General features: G+C 43.7%; 1 protein-coding gene across 10 annotated transcripts in view; it reads left to right on the forward strand.

The window, feature by feature from the left end:
- The window catches only part of WNK2 (WNK lysine deficient protein kinase 2), a 112,408-nt gene that overhangs the window by 71,505 nt on the left and 19,705 nt on the right, over positions 1 to 21,198 (forward strand). For 7 of the 10 annotated variants that reach the window (XM_040592363.1, XM_040592365.1, XM_040592356.1 and 4 more), the window contains 13 exons: positions 2,610 to 2,659; positions 5,208 to 5,373; positions 5,454 to 5,570; positions 5,734 to 5,901; positions 6,125 to 6,170; positions 7,333 to 7,449; positions 7,915 to 8,993; positions 10,379 to 10,451; positions 12,020 to 12,075; positions 12,153 to 12,838; positions 14,064 to 14,278; positions 16,332 to 16,547; positions 17,476 to 17,574. In XM_040592363.1, coding sequence (XP_040448297.1) covers positions 2,610 to 2,659; positions 5,208 to 5,373; positions 5,454 to 5,570; positions 5,734 to 5,901; positions 6,125 to 6,170; positions 7,333 to 7,449; positions 7,915 to 8,993; positions 10,379 to 10,451; positions 12,020 to 12,075; positions 12,153 to 12,838; positions 14,064 to 14,278; positions 16,332 to 16,547; positions 17,476 to 17,574 — 3,088 coding nt within the window. The remainder of the gene's footprint in view (positions 1 to 2,609; positions 2,660 to 5,207; positions 5,374 to 5,453; positions 5,571 to 5,733; positions 5,902 to 6,124; positions 6,171 to 7,332; positions 7,450 to 7,914; positions 8,994 to 10,378; positions 10,452 to 12,019; positions 12,076 to 12,152; positions 12,839 to 14,063; positions 14,279 to 16,331; positions 16,548 to 17,475; positions 17,575 to 21,198) is intronic. The other 3 variants (XM_040592361.1, XM_040592362.1, XM_040592359.1) reach the window with 2 other exon arrangements.

Genomic DNA, 21,198 nt, shown 5'->3' on the forward strand with positions numbered 1-21,198 from the left:
GAGTGAAGCTGGAAGCTGCATGTTGTACCTTGGGAAACGTCTCCTTGAAGTATCGAGGCAGCAGGACTGAGCACCTCTTTGTCTGTAGCTGAGTACCAACACAGAGATAGAAATCACTTTTAAGTGCTGTGGGTCAGCAAGAAGCTGTTCTCGAGAGTTTCATCCATGTTTTGTCCAGTCTTGTTTTATATGTCTCAAGCACTTGTGCAACCAGCCATCACTAGCCTTACACTGCTTCATAATGTGGTTCTTCCCTATGTCAAAGCTCTTCATGCTCCTAGCCTTGTTCCCATTTCATTTAGCATTGTATCCTCCTGTATTGCCTGAATTCTAGTCTAGCCCTTGGATTTTTGTTTCTTCAGGTATTTGTAGGCATTCCCAATTCTCAGTGGTCATATAAGCAAGATAGATTTTGTTGGTTTCCTTTGTAAAACTGTCAGCTCCTCCTGTCTGCTATTTTGACTTTTCTTTCCACTCCCATAATTGTTTAACCTTCTGTCTTGACAGAACATCACAGCATGGTTTCTCCTCTTCAACTCTGTAACAGATATCCATAAGCAAAACAGAACAAAGATTCTGGCTTTTGAACCTGACTTCAGTAAATAAGTCTAATCTGTTCTCCACTTCTGAATGGAAATGTCTCTCCTGAGGCTCTGTTCTGAGCTACCTTTCCTCCCAAAGTAACAGTTTCCATCTCTTCAGACTAAATCTTTTTTGTCTTACCCATGCTTTCATGCACTTGTCGCATGCCCTGACTACACAGTGCAGCCTACGAATTTCATTAGAGGTACAGCTTAGTTCCTCTTCGGAAGATGTTCAGTAAGGATGCTGCTAACAGTAGAACTGGATTCTAGCTCTTCATTTTGCCTGTCTAATTCCTGTCAAATAAATACTCATGCTGTGATGTAGGACGTGCCCTGGTGAATTTCTGTATCCTATAGGTTAGATATAGCAGAAATGGTAGGACCCATCTGTAGTGCTTCTCTTGCAGAATCCTCAAGTAAAGCCTGGCTGTGTCAGGCATGTCCCTTACTCAAGGTATTTCTTTCTCCAACTTCCTCTTCTGTCTGCACAGCTCACATCAGGTTCAACACTGATGCAAAAGCTACAGCCTTCAATGCAGGGGCCATCCCACTAGGGATTCTGGAAATACGAGTAAACCTCATTGTTATTGTGCAGTATGATATGGGGTGTATGAGTCATCCTATATTACCCGAGAAATCCATGTCTGCTGAGGCGCATGCCTGTCCTGTTACTTTATCATATCCCCAGGTATATTTAAACACCTTTTGCTAAATTCATTATTGTATTTCATATGTATGTTAACTCCCTTCTCTCTTTCAATTTAAGAAATCAGTCCGATACCATAGCATGGTCAAAACTGATCAACGTGCTCCTTATGCTGATTTTATGACATACATTGCTAAGGTTTTCTTGGGTGTAAGAGGAGTTTCATACCTGCATATATTCAAAACTCTGCATTTTGTTGCTACTCTGCCATAATGTTTTTATCTCTTATCTTTTGTTTAAACGTGTGGCAACACTCAGATCCAAACCAATCTGAACTGATCAGGCAGATGAGATTTTGTAAGGTACTTGATCAAGTGCGTTACTAAAATTTAGATACATTATGTCTGTGTTTTCACTGTTCATTAACTTTGCAGTTTCATTGAAACTGCAGTCAAGCTTGGCATGGCATCTGTGTGGCGTTCTAAGCATTGAGTGTGGCTGACTGGTTAACCACTCAGCTTTAACTCCAGTCTACCAGCTGCTTTGGTGTTAAGGTGTAATGATGACAGTCAAGGGGCCTGTCTCTAGCCACGTGTCTATAGAAGGATTTTATAGACATATTCTTGAAATATATATAAATATATATAAAATCATATATATTTATGAATATATTTGGGGTGTGTGTATATACATGTGCAGCTATATACATGCACAGGTGTGTGTGTGTCTGTCTACATGTATGGTAAGTTTGTTGCAGTAAGGTCAGTAGCATCATCATCACAAATTCTGTGAAAACGGGTCTACCCCATGCAAAAGTTACGCTATTGATGTCTGTCCAAGCACTTAGGGAAAACTTCTCATGTGTAGAGAGCCAGAGGGCACGATGTGAGGGTGGTGGGTTTAAATGATGGATTTTCCTCTTTTATTTGTAAGTTCCCCAGAAACTTTCACAGTAAGCCAAATAAAATGAAAATACATAACACGTTTTAGGAAACTATACAAAGCAATAAAACAAAATAGCTTATACTTTATGTCCGTTCAAAAATACATTGGGTAGATGCTGGTGTGTGCTGGTGTGGATTTGTCCTGCAATCAAGTTTTTGCCATTGTGGTGAGAACTGCTTTGTTTCTTTCACCACCAGCAGTGAACTAGCAGATTAGTGACTCTGTCTGAAACGTGGTTGTGCACAGATACTGATGCTTTGGACAGAAGTAATGTCAGGAGGGTGAAATGGGACGTTGGTTTTTCTGAGTTCCGAGAATTGGTTAAACAGAATGGTTTAGGATTATTGGTGTCCCAACAGCAAAACCTTTCTTAAAGGTGTTTTTAATCTGCCAATACTATGTGTTTACTTAAATGACTTTTTCTTACATTTTAGGAGCAGGCAATACAGGACAAACTTCAAACTCTGTCACAGAGCTGTGAAAGGTATCATTATAATCTCTTTGGCATAAGTAATGTTTTCTTTCTGGAGGCTGTTTTTCCTTTCTTTGGTTACGAGGCTCAGCCAAATGCCTGGCCTTTGCCGTGGGTGAGAGCAGAGCGGCAGGAGCCAAGCAGGAGGAGGCGGAAGGGTGCGTGCCTAGGGAGGGAGCCGCAGGCATCCTGCGTGCAGCGTGCTGCCTGTTCCACCTCCTCCCGCTCTTCTAGTTCTCTAGTTTGGGTGCTGCATCCTAGCTTTGTACATGCAACGGCTTTCATTTCAGCATGTAACTTTTAAGATAACTGTAGTACAGTCCCTGGTGTTGGTGCTGTTGAATCTGTATAGAATCTGTGTAAAATCAGGCTATCCTAGCGTAACTGGGTACATAGTTGATTCTCCCTTTGGGACTAGATTGGGTATACGCCTGTATGACCTTCTGTAATGATCTTTCCCCAGGTGTATTGCAGGGGATGATGTATCAGTGAGAGTTGTGTGTTGAGCCACTCAAAAGTATCGTTGCAAGTGTTATAACACGTGGCCAAAGCCCATTCTGTGGTCTTGCGGTACGCAGGGTCATGCTCAAGCCTCGCAGTGCTAGTGGCAGAAGTAATGGTAAATAACCCCCAGAGCCAGTTCAGCACTGTAGGAAACAAAAGCCAATTTCAGTTTGCTATCCCTCACCTGCCCGTTTCTGTACTCAAAAGCAGAAGGGAAAGTAGCAAGGTTTGGAGGAAGCAGTGAGGAAGAGCCCTGCGGAGGAAGGCTCGCTGCTGGACTGCAGAGGGGCTGGATGGGGGCAGCAGCTGCTGCTGGGGGGGCAGGACTCCCCTCCACAGGCATCTCCTGCTCCCAGGCTACAGCTCCCGCTTTGGCATCAGCAGGAAGCCAGATTTTTCAGTGTTTGGGCAAGGCAGATGGGAACCGTGTGTGTTCGTAAGCAGCTGAACGCCTTGCCTATTGCAGGAGCCAGCACCAGCCTGTCTTCCCTGATTTTAAAGCTCTGGGGTTAGGATTTTAGTGACCCTTTTCTATTTTCTTGTATACAGGAGATGAGTTAAGCTTATGAACTTTGAAGACACCTCTCTTTTACCTGTTTTCATTCTACCCCACAAAAAAAGTTAGCCTGACACAAGTCAATGCAATACTGCAACCTTAAAGTGGAATCTTCACCCACTCACCCCACCCCACCCCAAGAATTTCCAGGTTTTAAATACTGAATGGAAAGTGAAATCTAATTTTTTGTGACTATAGGTTAGTTCTGGCTATAAATAAGACAAAATTAATTCATTTTGTCTAACTTATCTAGTCTGTCGTAGAAAGGCACATCACATTTTCAGTCATCTTTTGAATTCTGATTTGCCTGAGTTGTGTTTGGAAAGCTGACTGTTGTGACTGCAGCAGCGCGGAGAGCCTGTGTGGGCACACGACTCGCAGTCGTAGAGGGAGGTCTCTGCTCCAGGGGCATGGGTGACACCGTGCTGGAGCTGGGTGCTGCTTTGTAGGGTGGAGGGTAGTGGCATGTGAATCGAATGGCTGGCAGTCGCAGCAAAGATGTGATCTAGAGTATCCCCCATGCGCAGAACGTGTTCGCTTTCCTGGTGTAGGAGTTACCCGTACAAGGCAGCTGCAGAGGGAGCAGAGATCAGCTGTTCTGTGAAGCTAGTGCAGAACAAGAAGTAAAAGCTTTACGTTTAAGAAAAAGGGTTCCGTAGGTTAGACTTAAATTCTTTTACATCTGTATGGCTAAATGAACACAGAAATAAATTGTCCTGGCAGGTTATGAAATCCCACGGGAGGTTTGTAAGATCAGTTTACCCAGAGCTCTGTGAGGACTGGTTTAGACAGAACTGATTATACCTTGGGGGTAATAAATCGACCAGATGGCCTTACAGTATTCTTTCCTGACATGTTTTTTATGAACCTCCGAAAGTTTCCTGCATTTTCTGTACGTGTCATATTACAATAAAGTTCTTGGCAGCTACTGTTCTGGCTGCTAATAATAATATACTGTTGCTGGCTGGTCATCTGGGATATTGTGGCATAAAATCTTTCTGATCCTTGAGAACTGCAGAGAGAGGAGAGGCGGTCTCCCAGGGGATGCTGTGTCAACTTCTCACTCTTTCCCTTCACCTCTGACCAACATGAACTGACCCTGTTTAGACCTTCTGCTGCGAGTGCAGATGGGCAGGAGCTGAGAAAACTGGACCGTAGAAAAACAGAAACTTGTGCAGTTCAGAGAGGGACTGTGAGGAACCCTGAAGCGAAGGGGTCAGGGGTCTGTAGTGGTGCAGTAGGAATGATGGGACTTCCCTTGTGGTATTGGCAGAAATGTTACTAGATCATTTCTGAGCAGGTGTGGTAGCCAGAGGACATGCCTGACTTGGAGTAGTTCCCTTACTAAGCATCTTTCAGTATCTGGCTCAATTTGGGTCAAAACAGTGCAGACATGCAGGTGGGTTTTTTTGCAGTGTGTTGTGTATCTTACCTATGCATAACTACATTGTGTGTGACGGCGGTTTTATTTTGGGTTTTTTTTTCCTTTCTCTTACAAAGCTACATGAGTCCAGATGTTACTTCAGGCAAAGAGATGAGTGACAGCTTTGAAGGAGCAATAGGAAGTGGAAAACAAGAAGGAAAGTCTTCAAAGAAACATAAGAAATCTACACGCACTCGCTCGCGCCAGGAGAAGTCCAGCAGACCCAAACTGACCATTTTAAATGCAAGTACAGCCTCTCTGAGGGTAACTTCAGGATTCCTCTGGCTTTGCCAGAAATAATGGTTGTTAATCTTTGCCCCCAGGTTTGTAACACAGGGGATAAGATGGTAGAGTGCCAGCTTGAAACACACAATCACAAAATGGTGACTTTTAAGTTTGATTTGGATGGTGACGCGCCAGAGGAGATTGCTACTTACATGGTAAGGCTCGGTGGGGCGGCTGCCCGCAGTCCCTTAATGCACCAGGCTGCTTCAGCCGACTGATTTTCATATGTGCTTGTTAACTGAGCTTTCTGGTAGCTTTGGAACAGGGCATTAGTCTAAATGTTACTGTTTTCCTCTTTGTTTTGATGCGGCCTTATAGGTAGAGAATGAATTCATACTGCAGAGTGAAAAAGAGACATTTATCGAACAAATGAAAGATATTATTGATAAAGCAGAAGATATGCTCAGTGAGGATACAGAAGGAGAACGAAGTTCTGATCAGGGAACGAGTCCTCAACAAGATACTGATAGATTGGAAATGAATGAGGTAAGAAATATTAAGTAAAGATTTCTAGTTTGATTCCTTTTTCTTAACAGCCAGTTACTGTTAGTTTTACATCCTCTGTTCAAAAAAAATTAAATGTTTCTTAGCTAGAAAAAAACACTTTTACTCCATTAAGGCTTACGAGTGCTCCTTGGAATGATAAGCCTTTTGCACTGAGATGAGACAGTTAGTTCTCCTATTATTTTGATTTATTTTTTTTTAACAGGAGAAGCGGCAGTCTCAAATGAAGACACCTGTGTATCAGCAAAATGGTAAATGTGCCTTTGAATACAAACTTCATCTCATGCTTTAAGGCAGTCATGAGTTTATGCAAAGGTTTGCTACATTCAGGAAGAAATCCACTGGTTACTGGTGGTTGGAAATTTACGTATACGGGTATGACAGTGGTCCCTGCTGTTAGCAGCCTGGAAGATTGCAGGACTAACCTGGATGACTCTAACATCTGGGGATGTTTAGGGAGGCCCTGAATTAGACAAGCTGATAATCAGCAATGGAAAAGTCACAAAGGTGTGGGCAAGCGTACTCTTTTCGCAACAGTAAATATACTTGCAATAGGAATCTAAAATATTACGTTTGCGTTGGTAATTTAATTGACATTTCTAATCCGTAGGTTTTCAGCTTCATTGGTATTACAGGGGGACTCGGGATTCCCAACCCAGCCGTATGTGACGGGTTTTACAGGCAAAGGGAATGGGAAGGGAATTGGCCCTTGATTCACTCTGCAAGTGCATGCTGGTGGGAACACTGAAACCTCTACTGAAGGTTTTCATAGTTTCCAAAATTCCTGTTACTGCACGTGGCACTGTGCATTTGCTCCGTGCTGATGGGGGAAGGAGGATAATTTAGAACTACTTTGGCTAGTGCAGAAACAGGGACTACTCTAAACTAGACTTTCTGCTCAAAAGATCTGGGTTTTTTGCCTCTAAAGGTCATATAGTTTTCTCAGCATGCCTTTATTTAACATAACATTTATACAAGATGTGTATAGTTTTGGTTTATCATTTACATATTGCGAAGCTTTGAGATGAGATGGAAGGAAATACTAGCTAGAAAACTGCCAACAAGGAAGAGTTAAGCTGGATAAACTTTACAAAGCTAACAAATTTGTCATTGTGAGAAAACTGTCTGTAGTACAGTTAATAAAATTTTCATGGATGTAACTACCCTCTAAAAGTATGAACACTTGAAAATAAGTTTTCTAATAACTTAAAATGTGTGGCAGAATCGGGAGGCATCACTGTTTCCCTTCCAGAAGGGAGGAGAATCAAATTAGGAGCCGTTGATTTAACCTTGGCCAGTACTGTAGAAGTTCTGATTTTTCTTTCTGAACACAGAATTAAGACTAGGTTTTGACAGATGATCCGAATGAATGAAAACTACTGTGTTTGCTTCTTGTTTTCTTTTCGCCTCTAGTTTTGCATACTGGAAAAAGGTGGTTTATTATATGTCCTGTTGTGGAAAACCCTACTACTGATGCACCAGAATTTCCTCCACCGGTACCTCAGAGTACACAGCAGTCTGAAGGGCCAGGTATTTACAAACTTCATGGAAAATGTCTTCTTCTCTGAAGCTGCTGCATCACCTCTCTTCTATTCACACCTGACTTAGCTGTGATTGTTTCACTTCATTTGGTTGGAGGAAGAAAACGATTAATTTTGTGAAGTCATGCATATTAAGTGTGTTCCTGGTGTTGAACCAAATTAGGAATGTTTGTTTGCGATTCAGGAAAGTCTCAGTATTTTAACCCTGCCTTATGCTATAAGGTAGCTGAAGTTGCAGTCACTGCCGTCTTAATAAGTGGTGAAAATATTTCAGTGAAATATTCTTGCATAATCTGCAATTTTGGGTTCTGATTTGACTTGTATTTTCTGGTGGGGATCACTAATGGGTTGTGGCTAGGTGTGGCTGTCGCTGCAGTTAGCTGGCAGGTTTTGCAGTGACTTCCATCCTGTGCAGGTCATTAAGAGGTTGAGCTGATGTTTGTATTCTTTCTAGACCTGGAGCAGTCAGATGATCAGCAAGTGGTGACAGATCCGCCTGGTGTCCTAGCTGGTCAGCAGCTTCCCCTGCAAGCAGGTGTATGTGACAGCCCCATCGGAGCCTCTCCGTCTTTGGCACAAGCTCCTGCTGCAGCATCTTCCACCGGCTTACCGAGCCAGGTGGAGTTTCCAGCTCCGGCACTGCCGGGGCCTGTTCCAGCTATCCTGGAGCAGGTGGCTGCTAATGGCGCTCAGCTGGAGTATTCCCCGCTGAAGGCAGCAGTGCCGGCCCCGTCGGGCGCTCCTGCCCCCCGTGCCGCCTTGCTGGAGGAGCCCCCTGACGCCCCCGCTGCTCCTCAGCACCTGCAGCTGCAGGCCGACGAGGGCACGTGTGTCCCTGATGTGGAGATAGCATGTTGCAGCGTTGGGCCGCCCAAGTCGGCCCCAGCCGCCCCGGCGAAGGCGGCAGAGCTCTGCCCGCTGCCCACACTCCCAGACGCCGTCGTTCTGGAACGGCAGCCTGCGGCGCAGGTCCCTCACCTGCCCGAGGCCGGCCAGCCTGGCATGGTGCAGCACTCCTTCGTGAGCCAGGCGTTCCCCGCAGCTGCGGCGCCCGACGCTCTGGGTCTGTCAGGGTCTCAGCTCCAGAGCCCGACGCAGGTGCCAGTGGCCACGTCCCAGCAGCACGCCATGCTGCCCCAGGCACAGCCCGCGGCCAGCGCCGCTGTGGGCATCGGCCTGCTGCAGCAGCAGCAGCCCAGCACCGCCGAGTCCGACGGAGAGGGACCACCCAGGGTGGACTTCGTTGACAACACAATAAAGAGCCTTGATGAGAAATTGCGCAATTTACTTTACCAGGAATATGTTCCTACTTCTTCTGCTTCAGCAGGGACTCCAGACACCTCTGTCCCATTAGAGCAGGGCGACAGTGAATTTAACTTGCCACCTTTTAATGAAGATCAAGTTCCCATCCTAGCGTTGGATTTGAGAGAACCGGGCCATAATGTTGCAGATACCGGCCAGGAGGTGAAAGCTGCTGCTGAGGCCCAGTCGGTGCCACTCGTAACATCTGAGATCTCGCCTTACCCAACACGGGTTAGTGCAGCCACGGCCCTGCCCTTCGTACCCCCAAACCCAGCTGCTAGGGACAGCACTACAGCGGAGCTCAGAACCACGAGCCTGTGGTAGGACACGTGTAGATATCTTGCTTCTGCAAAGATTTTGTGGGTGGATTACCTTTTGTCTGTTGGCTGCTTTCCAGCTTGAAAGTTGTCTTTAAATTTTTACTGTTGGATGCATTCTGACTCATTTTACAGAAATGCTTGGTAGTGAAAGCCAGACTTTTCCTTTGGGTTTAGAAGTGGTGTAGTATCTTAGTTCATTCTCCTCCTCTTGTGTCCCATTTCTAAAGCAGGCAGAAATGTGATCATTTTTTTTTTGTAGCTTAAGAATGTAAAAGACAAGAGGGATATAGTCATGCAAGTTCTGATGAAGGCGATTATGCTCCGATAGGAATTCTTTTATAGAAATTAATGGTAGTGTTTATAATGCCTGCCTTCCGAGCCAGTCTGAATAAAAAAACACTTCAGGAACCTTTGCTTTGTTCAAGTGCTGCAGCTAAAGACGACACTCTGTAGGTAGAGGCTGGCTCTGCTTTCAGTAATGATTTCTCTTGTCTTCCCCTGAACTTGGCAGAGCAAGACTTCACTGGAAAGCATCTCAGGAAAGCTGAAGCCAGGTGGTCTGGGTCATTATTTACTCTGTGTCTCAATTGTGCACCTGTGTTGCGTTCTTTCAGATAAAATCCTGAGTTCATGAAATGCAACAGATTTGCAGCACTTCTTGCTAGGAAGATCAGTGTATATCTTACTTGAAAAGTAGCATTTCTGGAGATAATTTCATCACCACTAGCAAGGATAAGGCTGTTCCACGTAGTGTCAGCGAGATGAACTGTATCAACTGCTTGAAAGATGCTGTATGTTACAGGAAAGGCAGCTGCACTTGAGTAACTCTATAGAGCATATTGTTTATAATGATGAATGACTTTCTATAGCGGATAAAAGTGTCTCTACAACAGGTTATGTCTCTCCAGTAATTTTAATTTGTCCTATTAAAATCTGTGGCAATAACAAAAGGAGAGATGTAGGGTTTCTGAAGACAGACATATACAGATGAAGAATGTATGGTCTGGCTGGAAAAGCAAACCAGGACAAAACCCCAAACTGATACATGCAATTCAGTGCCTAGTTTTTAGTAACTTAGGCTGCAGTTGTCTCTGTGACGTTGCCGCTGCTTTTTTTCTTCCATGGGAGGGGGGGAGGAAAAATGGAGTAGTTGAAGGAAAAGCTAGAAGGCCACATTATGAAAGTTTAGTAATTCACAATAGTGTGAGGGCAGAGAGGGAGAGACAGGAGAATGCACTGCCTTTCTGCTTTGTGTGTGAGACTAAAATTCTTTTTCTTTCTTCTTTTCACCAAAAGATTGAGAAGTCAGAGGTCGCCAGCATCAGCGCTCATTCCTCAGAAGCAAGAGGTGGGTCGGCAAGCAGAAAAGGTAATGCTGCTTTCAGTGCTGAATGGCAGCAGTACATCCGTACTAGTGCATGGTCTGTTCTCTGGTGTCCCCTTGATGCTCACCCTTCTGCAGAGCACGGCCCTGCGCATGGCATTTCTGGTCCTCTTTGTGACAGAACTAATATTAAACATCTCGCTTCTATCAAGCTTCCTAGAAAGAAACTGCCTCACGGGTGGATTTACTTTAAACCATAAATACCTGTTGGTGGTGCGGGTATAAGGTATTCACGCAGAAGGCTATGTTCCCAGTAATAGATTTCCCCGTAATGGTAATATGTTCCCAGTAATAAAAGTCCAAACAGAAAGGCCCTTGGATTTCCTGGGTTTCTTAAAAACATGTTGACAAAAATAACATGATTGAGGATAGCCACTCTGGGAGAAGCCTGTAAGATTTTTTCAAGGAAATCCTGTGGAAAACTAGTAAAGAGGGACTTTCTTTAGGTACTTGTAGATACAATGGCACTTTGTGTAAAACATAGTAGGAGCCACAGTAAGAAACTGGGATTTATCACCCTACATTTACCTGTCCTGCAACTTGTGGGATGTTTTAAGGGCTGAGGAACCCAAAACCGCACCTGCTGTCATGGGTGGGGTTGGGGAGGGCTTAAAATACATGGGGTTTTAGATTGTTATGGCAAAGCTGGCTCCCAGGTTTGTGTGACAACGTAGGTAATTCTTGTCCTGGTGGATGTAGATTGTGTGCTGCTTTGAGGTCGGTGCGAGAGGGGAAAGCTTTGGGCAGCCTGCATTGCCTGTCTTGCTATGGACAAAGAAGAAAGTGTTCAAGTGGAACGTAGCGCCGCGTAATAAAATAAATGTATCTTAGATACCATCAAGCAGTGATGTATTTCACCATTTTGGAGCTATGAAGTGACAGATTTTTGCCTTATGTTCACTCTGTGCGGTGTGCCGTAAGAAAGCGGCTCCCTGAGACGCCTGCATTTGTTGGTTTAACTTCAAAACCAGCATCCAGGTTGTGAAATACTCGTCTTGATTCCTGTCACTAACGCTTTGCTTCTTGCGTGCTTCTGTGGTCTGAGTGGCCACCATTTGAGCTTATAATTTCCACTTTCAGCAATGTGCATTAACTTCATTTCACGTGCTTTTGTTCTGTCAAATGAAAGGTGTGAAATACCAGCCCGTCCGTGGCCAGCTGCAGCGCTTTGTACGCACGAACAGCTGAGTGCAATTACTTTTTGGAGACATCGAGAACACCTTAGTGATGCAGGTCCAATGTACTGTGCAGGTTTCATTCTTCTTCTGGTTTTCTCCTTTAAAAATTCTCAACTGACTAATGAAATTCCACACTCTATTATTTGAATTCCCCAAATCAATAGATTGAAGAGAGTGCCTACCTGCAGGTATTTTATATTGTCCCCCTGCATTATAGATCCTGTATTTCAAAAATCGGGTATTTAGATTATTCTCCAGTGCTACACTGTATCATTCTTCAGTTTATCACAATAAACTGGTTTTTATTATACTAAAGCATTCCACACATGAAAAAATATATATGTATATAATTTTTTTTTCCAACTTGTAAAACAGGTTCATCTGCAAGCATCGCTTCAGCTCCTGCTGCTACAGCAAAAAGCCTCCTTCAGGTAACCAGAAACTAGGAGCAGTTTTATGCTTGATTGTTACAGTTGCTTTCAGAATTAATCCCTATTATTTTCTCCAGGTTGCACCTACATCATCAAGCATAACTAAACAGATGGAAACTTCTAAAACGAGCGAGAAGGCAAAGACTATGGCTTCGTCTGCATACACGGATAACGTAACGCAGATAGCTACAGCAGATGGGGTGATAAATAACCTTCAAAGGGATGACTCTCTAGACTCTGGTTCCTATGGAAAACAGGCTGAAACTCATGATAGCGGTACACCAGCCAAAACTATTGGCAGGTTTTCAGTAATCAGCACACAAGATGAATTAACTTTAACGGCGCCACACTGCTTACGGTTCTCGGCACCCCCAGATGTCTATTTGGATGAGCTACCTTCCAGCCCTGATCTGAAGACAGCTGTCCGACGGGTGCAGACAGCCTCTTCTGTCGATGTCCTCTGTGACCAGGGTTCGAGTGATTCTGCTGATGAGCCTTTCCATTGCCAGTCGGTGGCTGCTGCTCAACTGTCCCCCCCAAGCAGTAGTGCAGCCACTGACTTAATTAAAAAAGCAGCTGCTTTTCTGCAAAGATCTGGCAAAGCTAGCTCACCAAGCCTCGATTCACCTAATGGGCAAGGAACAAAAATTCCTACCATCAACATAACATCTTTCCACTCTCAGTCGTCATACATGAGCAGCGACAACGACTCGGAATTTGAAGATGCAGATATGAAGAAAGAACTGCAGAACCTGAGAGAAAAGTATGTCAGGTTGCAGGCAATGCTAAGGAAGCTTGTGTTCAGATACCTAGGCAGCATCTCTGCATATGATGAGTAAATGTGTGGTTTTCATAGCTGTAATGAGTAAACTGGATCTGGGGAAGTTAGGCAGCACTAGGATGCTTCCCAAATGTCTGCGTTCTTTTATGTATCACCTTGTTGTGTCCGTTTAGAAGAATAATTCAGTAATTTTTTAAACCCCAAAACATTTCTGCTGCAGTATCCAGTCTCCTTGCTGAAGAGCTATGTTGATGTGGTAGCAAACGGTAGCACTTGCAGTGTATGGGATAGTAGGTTCCTATGTGGGTGCTGTTGAAGGCGGCGTAAAAATAATCTGGTTGCCTGCATAGACAGCTGCTGTAGTGTTCTCTTCATGTCCTTCTCTACAAGGGTGATGTAGACTTACTAGGTCTACAGATCCCTCGCTATTTCCAGACCTGCTTTTACAGCATCTGTTAGGCGGGTAAGACCATCGCTTCGCCTCCCATTGGATCTCTCATCAGGTCCAGCAGGAGGCTGCATGAACCTGGCAGGAGTTGGTTGTGCTGCCAGCCCTGAGAGCTAGCTAGCTTTAAATGTGAACATTTTCTTTCTTTCCTGGCAGGTGATGGGTAAAAACTAGCATTAGATGTTAGTTTAACTGAAATGATAATCTTTACCTGAAGGTATAACGTTTTTACTGAATACAGATGATGCATCTTTTTAAAACAGAACTGCAGTAACACAAAACCTTTGAACTGACTTTATGGCACCATGAAATCTGCATTATAAATAAGGTAATGATTCGTAGGCTAACGGCATTTTAATGGGAAGCACTTTTGGTTTGCTTCACGTTGAACTTCTTCAAACTGATGTACGTACCTTGAGAGTTAATTTCTTAAGAGTTAACTACTTTTGAGCTACCGGTTTAAAGAGAAAAATTCTGGAAGTGTTTGGAGTTCCTGTCAGATCTCATGTCAAAATCGGTTCTTTTCACTGAGGATGCTGAAAAGCTTTTTAGCTGCTTGGGATTCTGTCTTACAAACGAGTATTTGAGAAGTCAGTCACCACAGGTAGATTGTTACAACTTCACATACTCTTGGATGAGCAGTTGATTGTTTTATAACCAAAGACCGTTCTGTTTCTTTCTTTAGAACTAACTATGCTGTCAAGATGCGGTGCTTTATCAAATGCATTACTAGCAGAGTTCTTTATTTTTTACGTTTAGGCATATGAAAGAAATTGCTGAACTTCAGACTCAGCAAAAGAACGAGATAGAGGCACTGTATATTCGGTTAGGGAAACCCCTCCCGCCCAACCTGGGGTTCCTTCACTCGGCCCCGCCAAGCGGCCGTCGCCGAAGAACCAGCAAAAATAAACTGAAAGGAGGAAAACTGTTAAACCCCCTGGTCCAGCAGCTCAGGAGCGGAACATCAAGCACAAGTAGGTACACTGCATTGCTTTCCGTACTCCTGCCGTTTGTCGGTTGTGGTTCTGCTGTGTAACTGCGTGGGCTGCAGGAAAGGCGCTGAGTTGTTGCCGGTTTTAGTACCATGACTCCAGCTGGTGTAGCGCGAACCGTTGTTGAGGTGGGCTGCCGCTGGGCCAGGCTGGTTACCTTTGTGCCCAGTGCTGCACCATACGTACCTTCTCTGCGTCGGTCCCAATGTTTGGCAGAGAAACAGCATTCCACTTTAATTTGGAACGCAGCCTGGTTACATTTTCTCATCCTTTCTCCAAAAGCAATTTACTGATGACTGTGTTCACTTCTTAGGTGCTGTTATCCTGTGCTGGTTATGTGCTGTATCTTGTTTATTTTTTTCCTACAAGATGCCATATAAATAAGATTGGATTGTGTTTGCTCCCCAAAAGGCTGGGAGGTAAAATTCCATTATAAAACTGTGATGGGTGCTTTGACCATCTGAAGTAGTTGAAGGTTTTTCAACCAGTAGTACAGTCTTGAGTCATCATCCCTTTGGAAAGTATAAAGATATAATTTAACTGGAAAATATTGATATACTCCAGTACTTATTTCTTCAGCAAAATGTAAAATAGAACATGAGTAATTTTTCTTCAACTTAGTTCATGCTCTTATTTAGAGGAGCAGCAGCACCTCCAACATTAACCCTGTATTTCAGACCTGGTAGCTCTTCTTTGCAAGGTCGCTGCATCACAGGTCCACTTCGAATTTCATTGCATCAATCTTAATAGACAGAGTGTTTTGGAGGTTTACTTTTAATTAAGGATTTCAGCGGAGGCAAGAAAAGCAAAGATACTCAGAGGCAAGATGTTCTGTGGTCCAGCTTGAATCCTGGTATTCTTGCCTGCAGGAACTGAAGCAACGTTCAGTGCTTTATACCTCTTTAGCTGCTGCCTGGCTGACACGCATAGAGGTTTTACTTCCTTTCCTTGTGCTGAGATACTCTGTCTGCTGTCCTTGGTCCTTTCACTTTTCCGGTTTGTTCTTGGGTTCTCTCTAGCCATTTCCCCCCTCTGTCTATTCACAAAACCCACATCTGTCTCCACTCATGGATCTTGGCTCATATTAGTGTGTACTGTGCTAGTCCAAAGAATTTAAGCTTATTTTAAGCCTCAGATATCCCAGTTCTTCTTTTGGGGGTGGGGGTGGTTCTCCTCATCACCTTCAGTTAGAGAACAGAAATCTGCTCAGCCAGACCGCTGCTTCGGTGCATGCCTGCCTTCACGCATTTCTTCTGTGTTGTTTTCCAGTTTTTTTGAGGCATTATGTAAAGTTTACGTTACCTTTTGAGAATCTATCTGTGCCCAAGTTCTCATCCTTGACTCTGTGTATATTCCTCATTTTTTGGCCTTCCTAGGCCCTTCCTCAGGGATCAAGGGGAGGCGGTTTCTAATATGGTTCCTGATCTAACTGTCATTTCCACTGTTAGATGGTTTTACCGATAAATCCGTGCAACAAGGGTGATTACAAAGTATTCTGGTGGTAAAGCCTCCTTTTGTGAGATGCTCGAGTAGACAGACATATCAATACAGAGTTATATATACACATGGATCTATCCATATATAGACAGCTATAAAGAAGTCCCTCATGTCTTTGCAGCAACTTTTTATTTCTCTCCATTTGCTTGCTTTCCCCCCTCATGTTTGAGAGCAAACCTACGTGTTCTGCTCCATCGTTCTGTGCATTCATCCTCCCACTTCGATGCTTCTGCAGCTCTCGCTTAGTTTCAGCAGTGCTCCTGGTGAGGTCCTCACTGCAACCTTTCTGAAAAATGCAGAAAACAGACTGTAAAAATGAAACTTACTCCTCAAGCTTCTTGGAGAAGCTGGATCGGTGATAGCATGTGTAGATTATATGCTGGTGCAGGCTATCCATAGGGTCTGTGCTTAATACACTACCTCAGGATTTTAAACCACTGTTCCTCCTGGGCCAGGGAACGATTATTTTTAGGTACGGTTTATTCGGTGGTTTCCTAGCATTTGCCATTGCATGTGTTTTGTTTGTTTGCTCTTTCAGGTAATCTTTCAGACTCTAAAGACTCACCCCACAAAGAAACAGCTAAAGCTCAGCCTGGATCTCCCGAAGCAGCAGCCACCACCTCCCCTGCCCCAGCCACCTTTGGGAAGGCTGTTCAGACACAGCAGCCGTGCTCTGTCAAAGCCTCTTTGTCTTCTGACATCTGCTCCGGCTTGGGCCCCGAAGGAGGTGACGTGAACGCAAGCTCTGGCCAAGGTGATTTTTTTCATACCGGCTGTTCAGCATGTCTTCCAGCACATGCTAAAATTAGTTTGCTTCCCTTGTGCTTGAACTTTTTAGGAGTGGATTTCACTTCTAGTGATGTAGGAACGTGAACCTCTGACAATCCAAATTATGGGCTTGTCTTTAAAAAGATCGTTGCAGTATTGTCAGAAGAACAAAAGTAAAGTATCTTACCAAGTGTCGAGTCAACACTCGAGAAGGCACACTAAGTTTTAGGAAGAAACTACCTTTTTTCGCCAGCGGTGGCTTTATACTGACACCTTTTCTGGAGTCTGCCTTACAGATTTCTGAGAAAAAGACAAGGAAAACAAAAAAGATCTAGCAGGATAGGAGATTGTTTCCTTTGGTTCATTTTGGGCTTCTTTCAGCCCCTTGATACCGATGGACCCAGAGTTCCTCATTATAAACTACCAAACGATCCTTGGGTGTGAGGGCGGTGGGGGGTGGGGAGAAAAAATGAAAACCAAACCCAGAGAACCAAGTTATGTTTCCTTTATTGGACGGGTTAACTCTGTGCATGATTTTGGAGTCCCAGCGAAAGGACTGTAGATTGGCTTTGTTCCTCAGTCCCGACCTCTGATACTTCTGTGTCTTGCACACCTCGTAGGCTTTTGACTGATCTTGTTGCCATGCATATTGGAAGTTATAATGATGATTAAAATACCTTCCTCTCATTGCACATCCTGCCAAACTAATCTGCAAAATACCTATCTGTTCTCTTCTGCTGTTATTGCATCCTTTGTGTATGGTCAATTAACTTACTCCTCTTTGGCAAAGTTTAAAATGGAGATGTGGATGTTTAACTAACAAAGCTGATTTGACTGATGGTATAGGACATCTGATCACAGCTACTTGTACTTTATAAGTGTCTTTGTTTTCTTCCCTTTATATTCATTTGCAGGCTGGACGGTTTTCCACCAAACGTCTGAGAGAGTGACCTATAAATCTAGTAGCAAACCTCGTACCAGATTCCTCAGTGGACCTGTGTCTTTGTCCATCTGTTTGTATTTGTTCTTTTGTATTTTATCACAGTCCATCTTTCTTTTACCCACTTTTTCCAATTCCATGTTTTATCTCTAATATGTTTGGCAGGATGCCCCTTTTTCTGAACCATCTTTTCTTTCTTTTTATCTTTCTTTTTTAAGTAATCATCATGAACACACCTTATTTATATTAATTTTTCATATGAAAGCTTTTTTTGCACTGCTTTTGGCTCGTGCCTGGGCACCAAAAGCATGTGTGGAAGATCTCATCATTTATTATATAGCCTTATGGTAAATTTTACCCTGGACTTACCAAAGCTTTTGTACTTTATGTGATTTATGTTGAAGTAATTTTATTTGCAATGTGGCAAATATACATGTCTGCTGTCCCGGTTCCAGCGACAACAAAAAGAAATCCATCCTTCTGTAGACGAATGGTCTCTTTCACACATGTTTGGACTATGAAGACATGCATGTAGCAAGCTGATACAATACTAGAAGGTCACTGAAGGGTATAACTTCCATACAAGGGCTGTATTAACACGATATACAGTACTGTTTATATCCACTCTATTTTCTTTAATTTTTTTTCCCCCGCTCTTTGCATGTGGAAATGCTGAGACGATAGTGCTCCAGCTAGTTCTTTCAAAATCTGTTTCTTAGGTGGGCTTTTCCCCATGCATTCACTTGAATTACTTCTAAGAGAGCAATTTTTTTATGTACTTGTAAGCAGCAGGAAGATCTGGTTACTCCGTGGGAGAGTACCATCAACTTTTTTTGTGTAAGCTGATCTGGCTGAAGCACTTTACTCAGTTTATTTTCTTATGACCTTATGTGACCTCAGAGATGAAGTCAATTAGCAGTTCATCAATGCATAAATAAGTAAAAAGCAATATCAGATTTTCAGATGAGACTTTGAAATGGATTGCTGGGATCCAGTATTTTTATGTTTCAAATAATTGTGCACCTTCTATTTGTACCCTATTTGTATGACTTCTAAAGTAATTGGCAATTCAACCAAACGATACCAAGTTATTCAATTAAAAAAATAAGACCTTTTAACCCAATCACATATGCTGCTTTTTAGGCAAACAGATTTTGCTTGTACAATAAAGATATGTTGTGCTGAACAGGTACTATAGGCCACTTTACATATAACATTAGGAAGGCTAATAACGTTCTTGAGAAAATGTTTGGTTAACTAACTGTTCATTTGCATTAATATCAGATCTCCCATTGGAGTTCTACATTGCTCATCATTATCCAAGTGGTACAGATCAAAGGCACAAGACCACTCAAATACACTTCTCCTAATTTTATGAATAAAAAGTACTGTAAAAAATAATCTTGATTTTTATTTTTTTTTTTCCCCTTTTTGGTTGAGGTCCCTAAAAGTCCAAGCACTCAGGTTCTTGAGAACTGATGTTTACCGCTCAGCATACTGAATTTTTCATTATGCAAGTTTTATAATGACTATATGAGACAGTTTTGCATTTGGGATTTTTTTTTTTCTGAGAACCCGAGGGGAATTCCTAGTTCATGGATTTTCCCATTTGGTATTATAACGGACATAGTAGTTTCTTCCTCTGCACATGTAATTCCCAGAAGTTGTTTCATTAATCTTTCACAGAATTGTTATTCAGTAGGATGTAAAAAGACTGGGAGATGGCAATTAAAAACCAGCATATTAAAAATGTTTGGGTGCATGGATCTTGTGAATGAAACCAAGGGAATATGTAAATCCTTCAAATCGTGAAGTTTCCCGATGCTTAAATAACTCGGCATGACTAACTGCTTTCTGTTCTCAGCCCATATGCTCTCTTCTCGGCTTCTCCGGGGTGAAGCGTTTGGAGAGGAGGTTTGCACTCCCCCATGTCTGAGTCATGTGAGGAGATGGACTGAGTTTCAGGCGCGTAACCCTGGCACATCTCTCCCGAGGCACCGCCGCTCAGGGGGCGCAGCTTAGGTTCAAATACTGCCTGTCACTTGAGTTGCTGCGCAGTTGTCCACAGCTGAATTACTGGTAGGTTTGGATGGGGACAGGAGGTTATTCCAGCTTGTTTTCCCAGTGAGCCCAGCAGGTCGGTAGCGTGCGGGTGTGAGGGGTGGAAGGTGAGGCCGCGCACGCCCCCCTCTCCAGCTCCCTGAGGGGGGGCTGGGGCCGCTGCCGGCTCGGGCAGCCGTGACTGTGGGCCCCGAGGATGTGGTCCTCGGCGATGGCGGGTGGCAGCGGGCCAGCACCCCTTCCCCTCGGGGGGTGCCAAGTACCCGGGCGAGGCGCTGAGCACGGTCGCATCTCCACGTGCCGGTGACAGGCGGTGGGGGAGCTGCCCGACGCCACGGCTTGGTGGCCCGTCCGTGTGGTTCTGCATCCCGGGTCTCTTCCAGAAGTTGAGGTTTCCCTGGGGTTTTCTGTCTGTTTGAGAGCAGTGGGGAAAAGCTGTGCTGGATGTTTGGAAAAGCTCCGGATCGATAAGTTTAAGGGAAAACAGCCCTTTGGGGAGCTCGGCTGATCCAGCGTGAGGCTGTACCGTGTTAGCAGGCAAATGAGCCGCACGCTTTTAAAAACAAACATCCAGATGCGCTAAGCATAGTTTTACAAGTAGTTCATCGAACTTGGAACGCTTTCACAGTGTTCTCAAAGAATTCTTCTTGAACTTTTCCCCATGTCCAATATTGACTTTTCCTTTGTACTTTCCATGGGATAAACTATTTTTGATGGGCTTCAGTGTAAGCGTAGCCTGAGCTGCTTCCCTGGGTTAAATGCGAAGGGTGTTTAGGGAAGAGTTTGTTCTGAGTGTGAGCAGAATTTTCAAAAGCTCCATTTGGCTTGGACTTGTAAGCCTGTGTAAAGGGGTTTTTATCAGGTCTGTAGTAGTTAGTGTATTGTATGTGCATAGGCAATTACGGAAATGTTCTAAGAATTTATTGCCATTTCAATTTTACGTTAGCTTTCAAGCTTTTTTGCAGGTGTTAGAGTGCAAATATGGGACGATGGATTTTTTTTTCTGTCCTGTATGATATAATGGCTATTTAATTTCTCAGATAAGAAATCTGGAATTGGAGGTAAACCACTCTGTTGAACTCTTGTAGTCTTAGATTACATCTTAATTATGATTCATCTCCTTAACTTTACAGCTATTAAACACCTTGATTTTAGAAGTAATACAATTAATCTGATGAATTAGGTTTGCCAAGTGCATTTTTAATTGAGTTTGAATTTAAAACCAATCACGGGTGATGACTGTCAGTCCCTGCTCCAGGCAATATCACCACTTAGATAATGTTTCTCATCTCCCAAGCAACATGCCAGAGTGGTACAGTTTGGAAGAAGCAGCTCTCTTTTTGGTGACTGACTCTTCTGTAATGTTTTCCTTAAAGCTGACTCCCCTCAGGCAGGTGTTTGGTGACTCTGTCCAGTGTCCCTGTTCTCTGCCGCTTCTCCGCATGTACGGGGGCCCTGGGTTGGATTTGGCACTCGAGGTGCGTGGAAGCTTGTGCCTCGGTTTTCAGGAAGCAGAGGGGTTGGTGATTAAACTTTTTTACATATATTTGAGCACGTACTGTAGTCAGCTGCCTGCTTTTATTTTTCGCAGGCAGTTGCTTGTGATTTGCATACATATTGTGCTAAATACTACTTA

This window comes from Falco naumanni, chromosome 4 (genome assembly GCF_017639655.2).
Source record: "Falco naumanni isolate bFalNau1 chromosome 4, bFalNau1.pat, whole genome shotgun sequence".
In the NCBI taxonomy this organism is placed as follows: Eukaryota; Metazoa; Chordata; class Aves; order Falconiformes; family Falconidae; genus Falco; species Falco naumanni.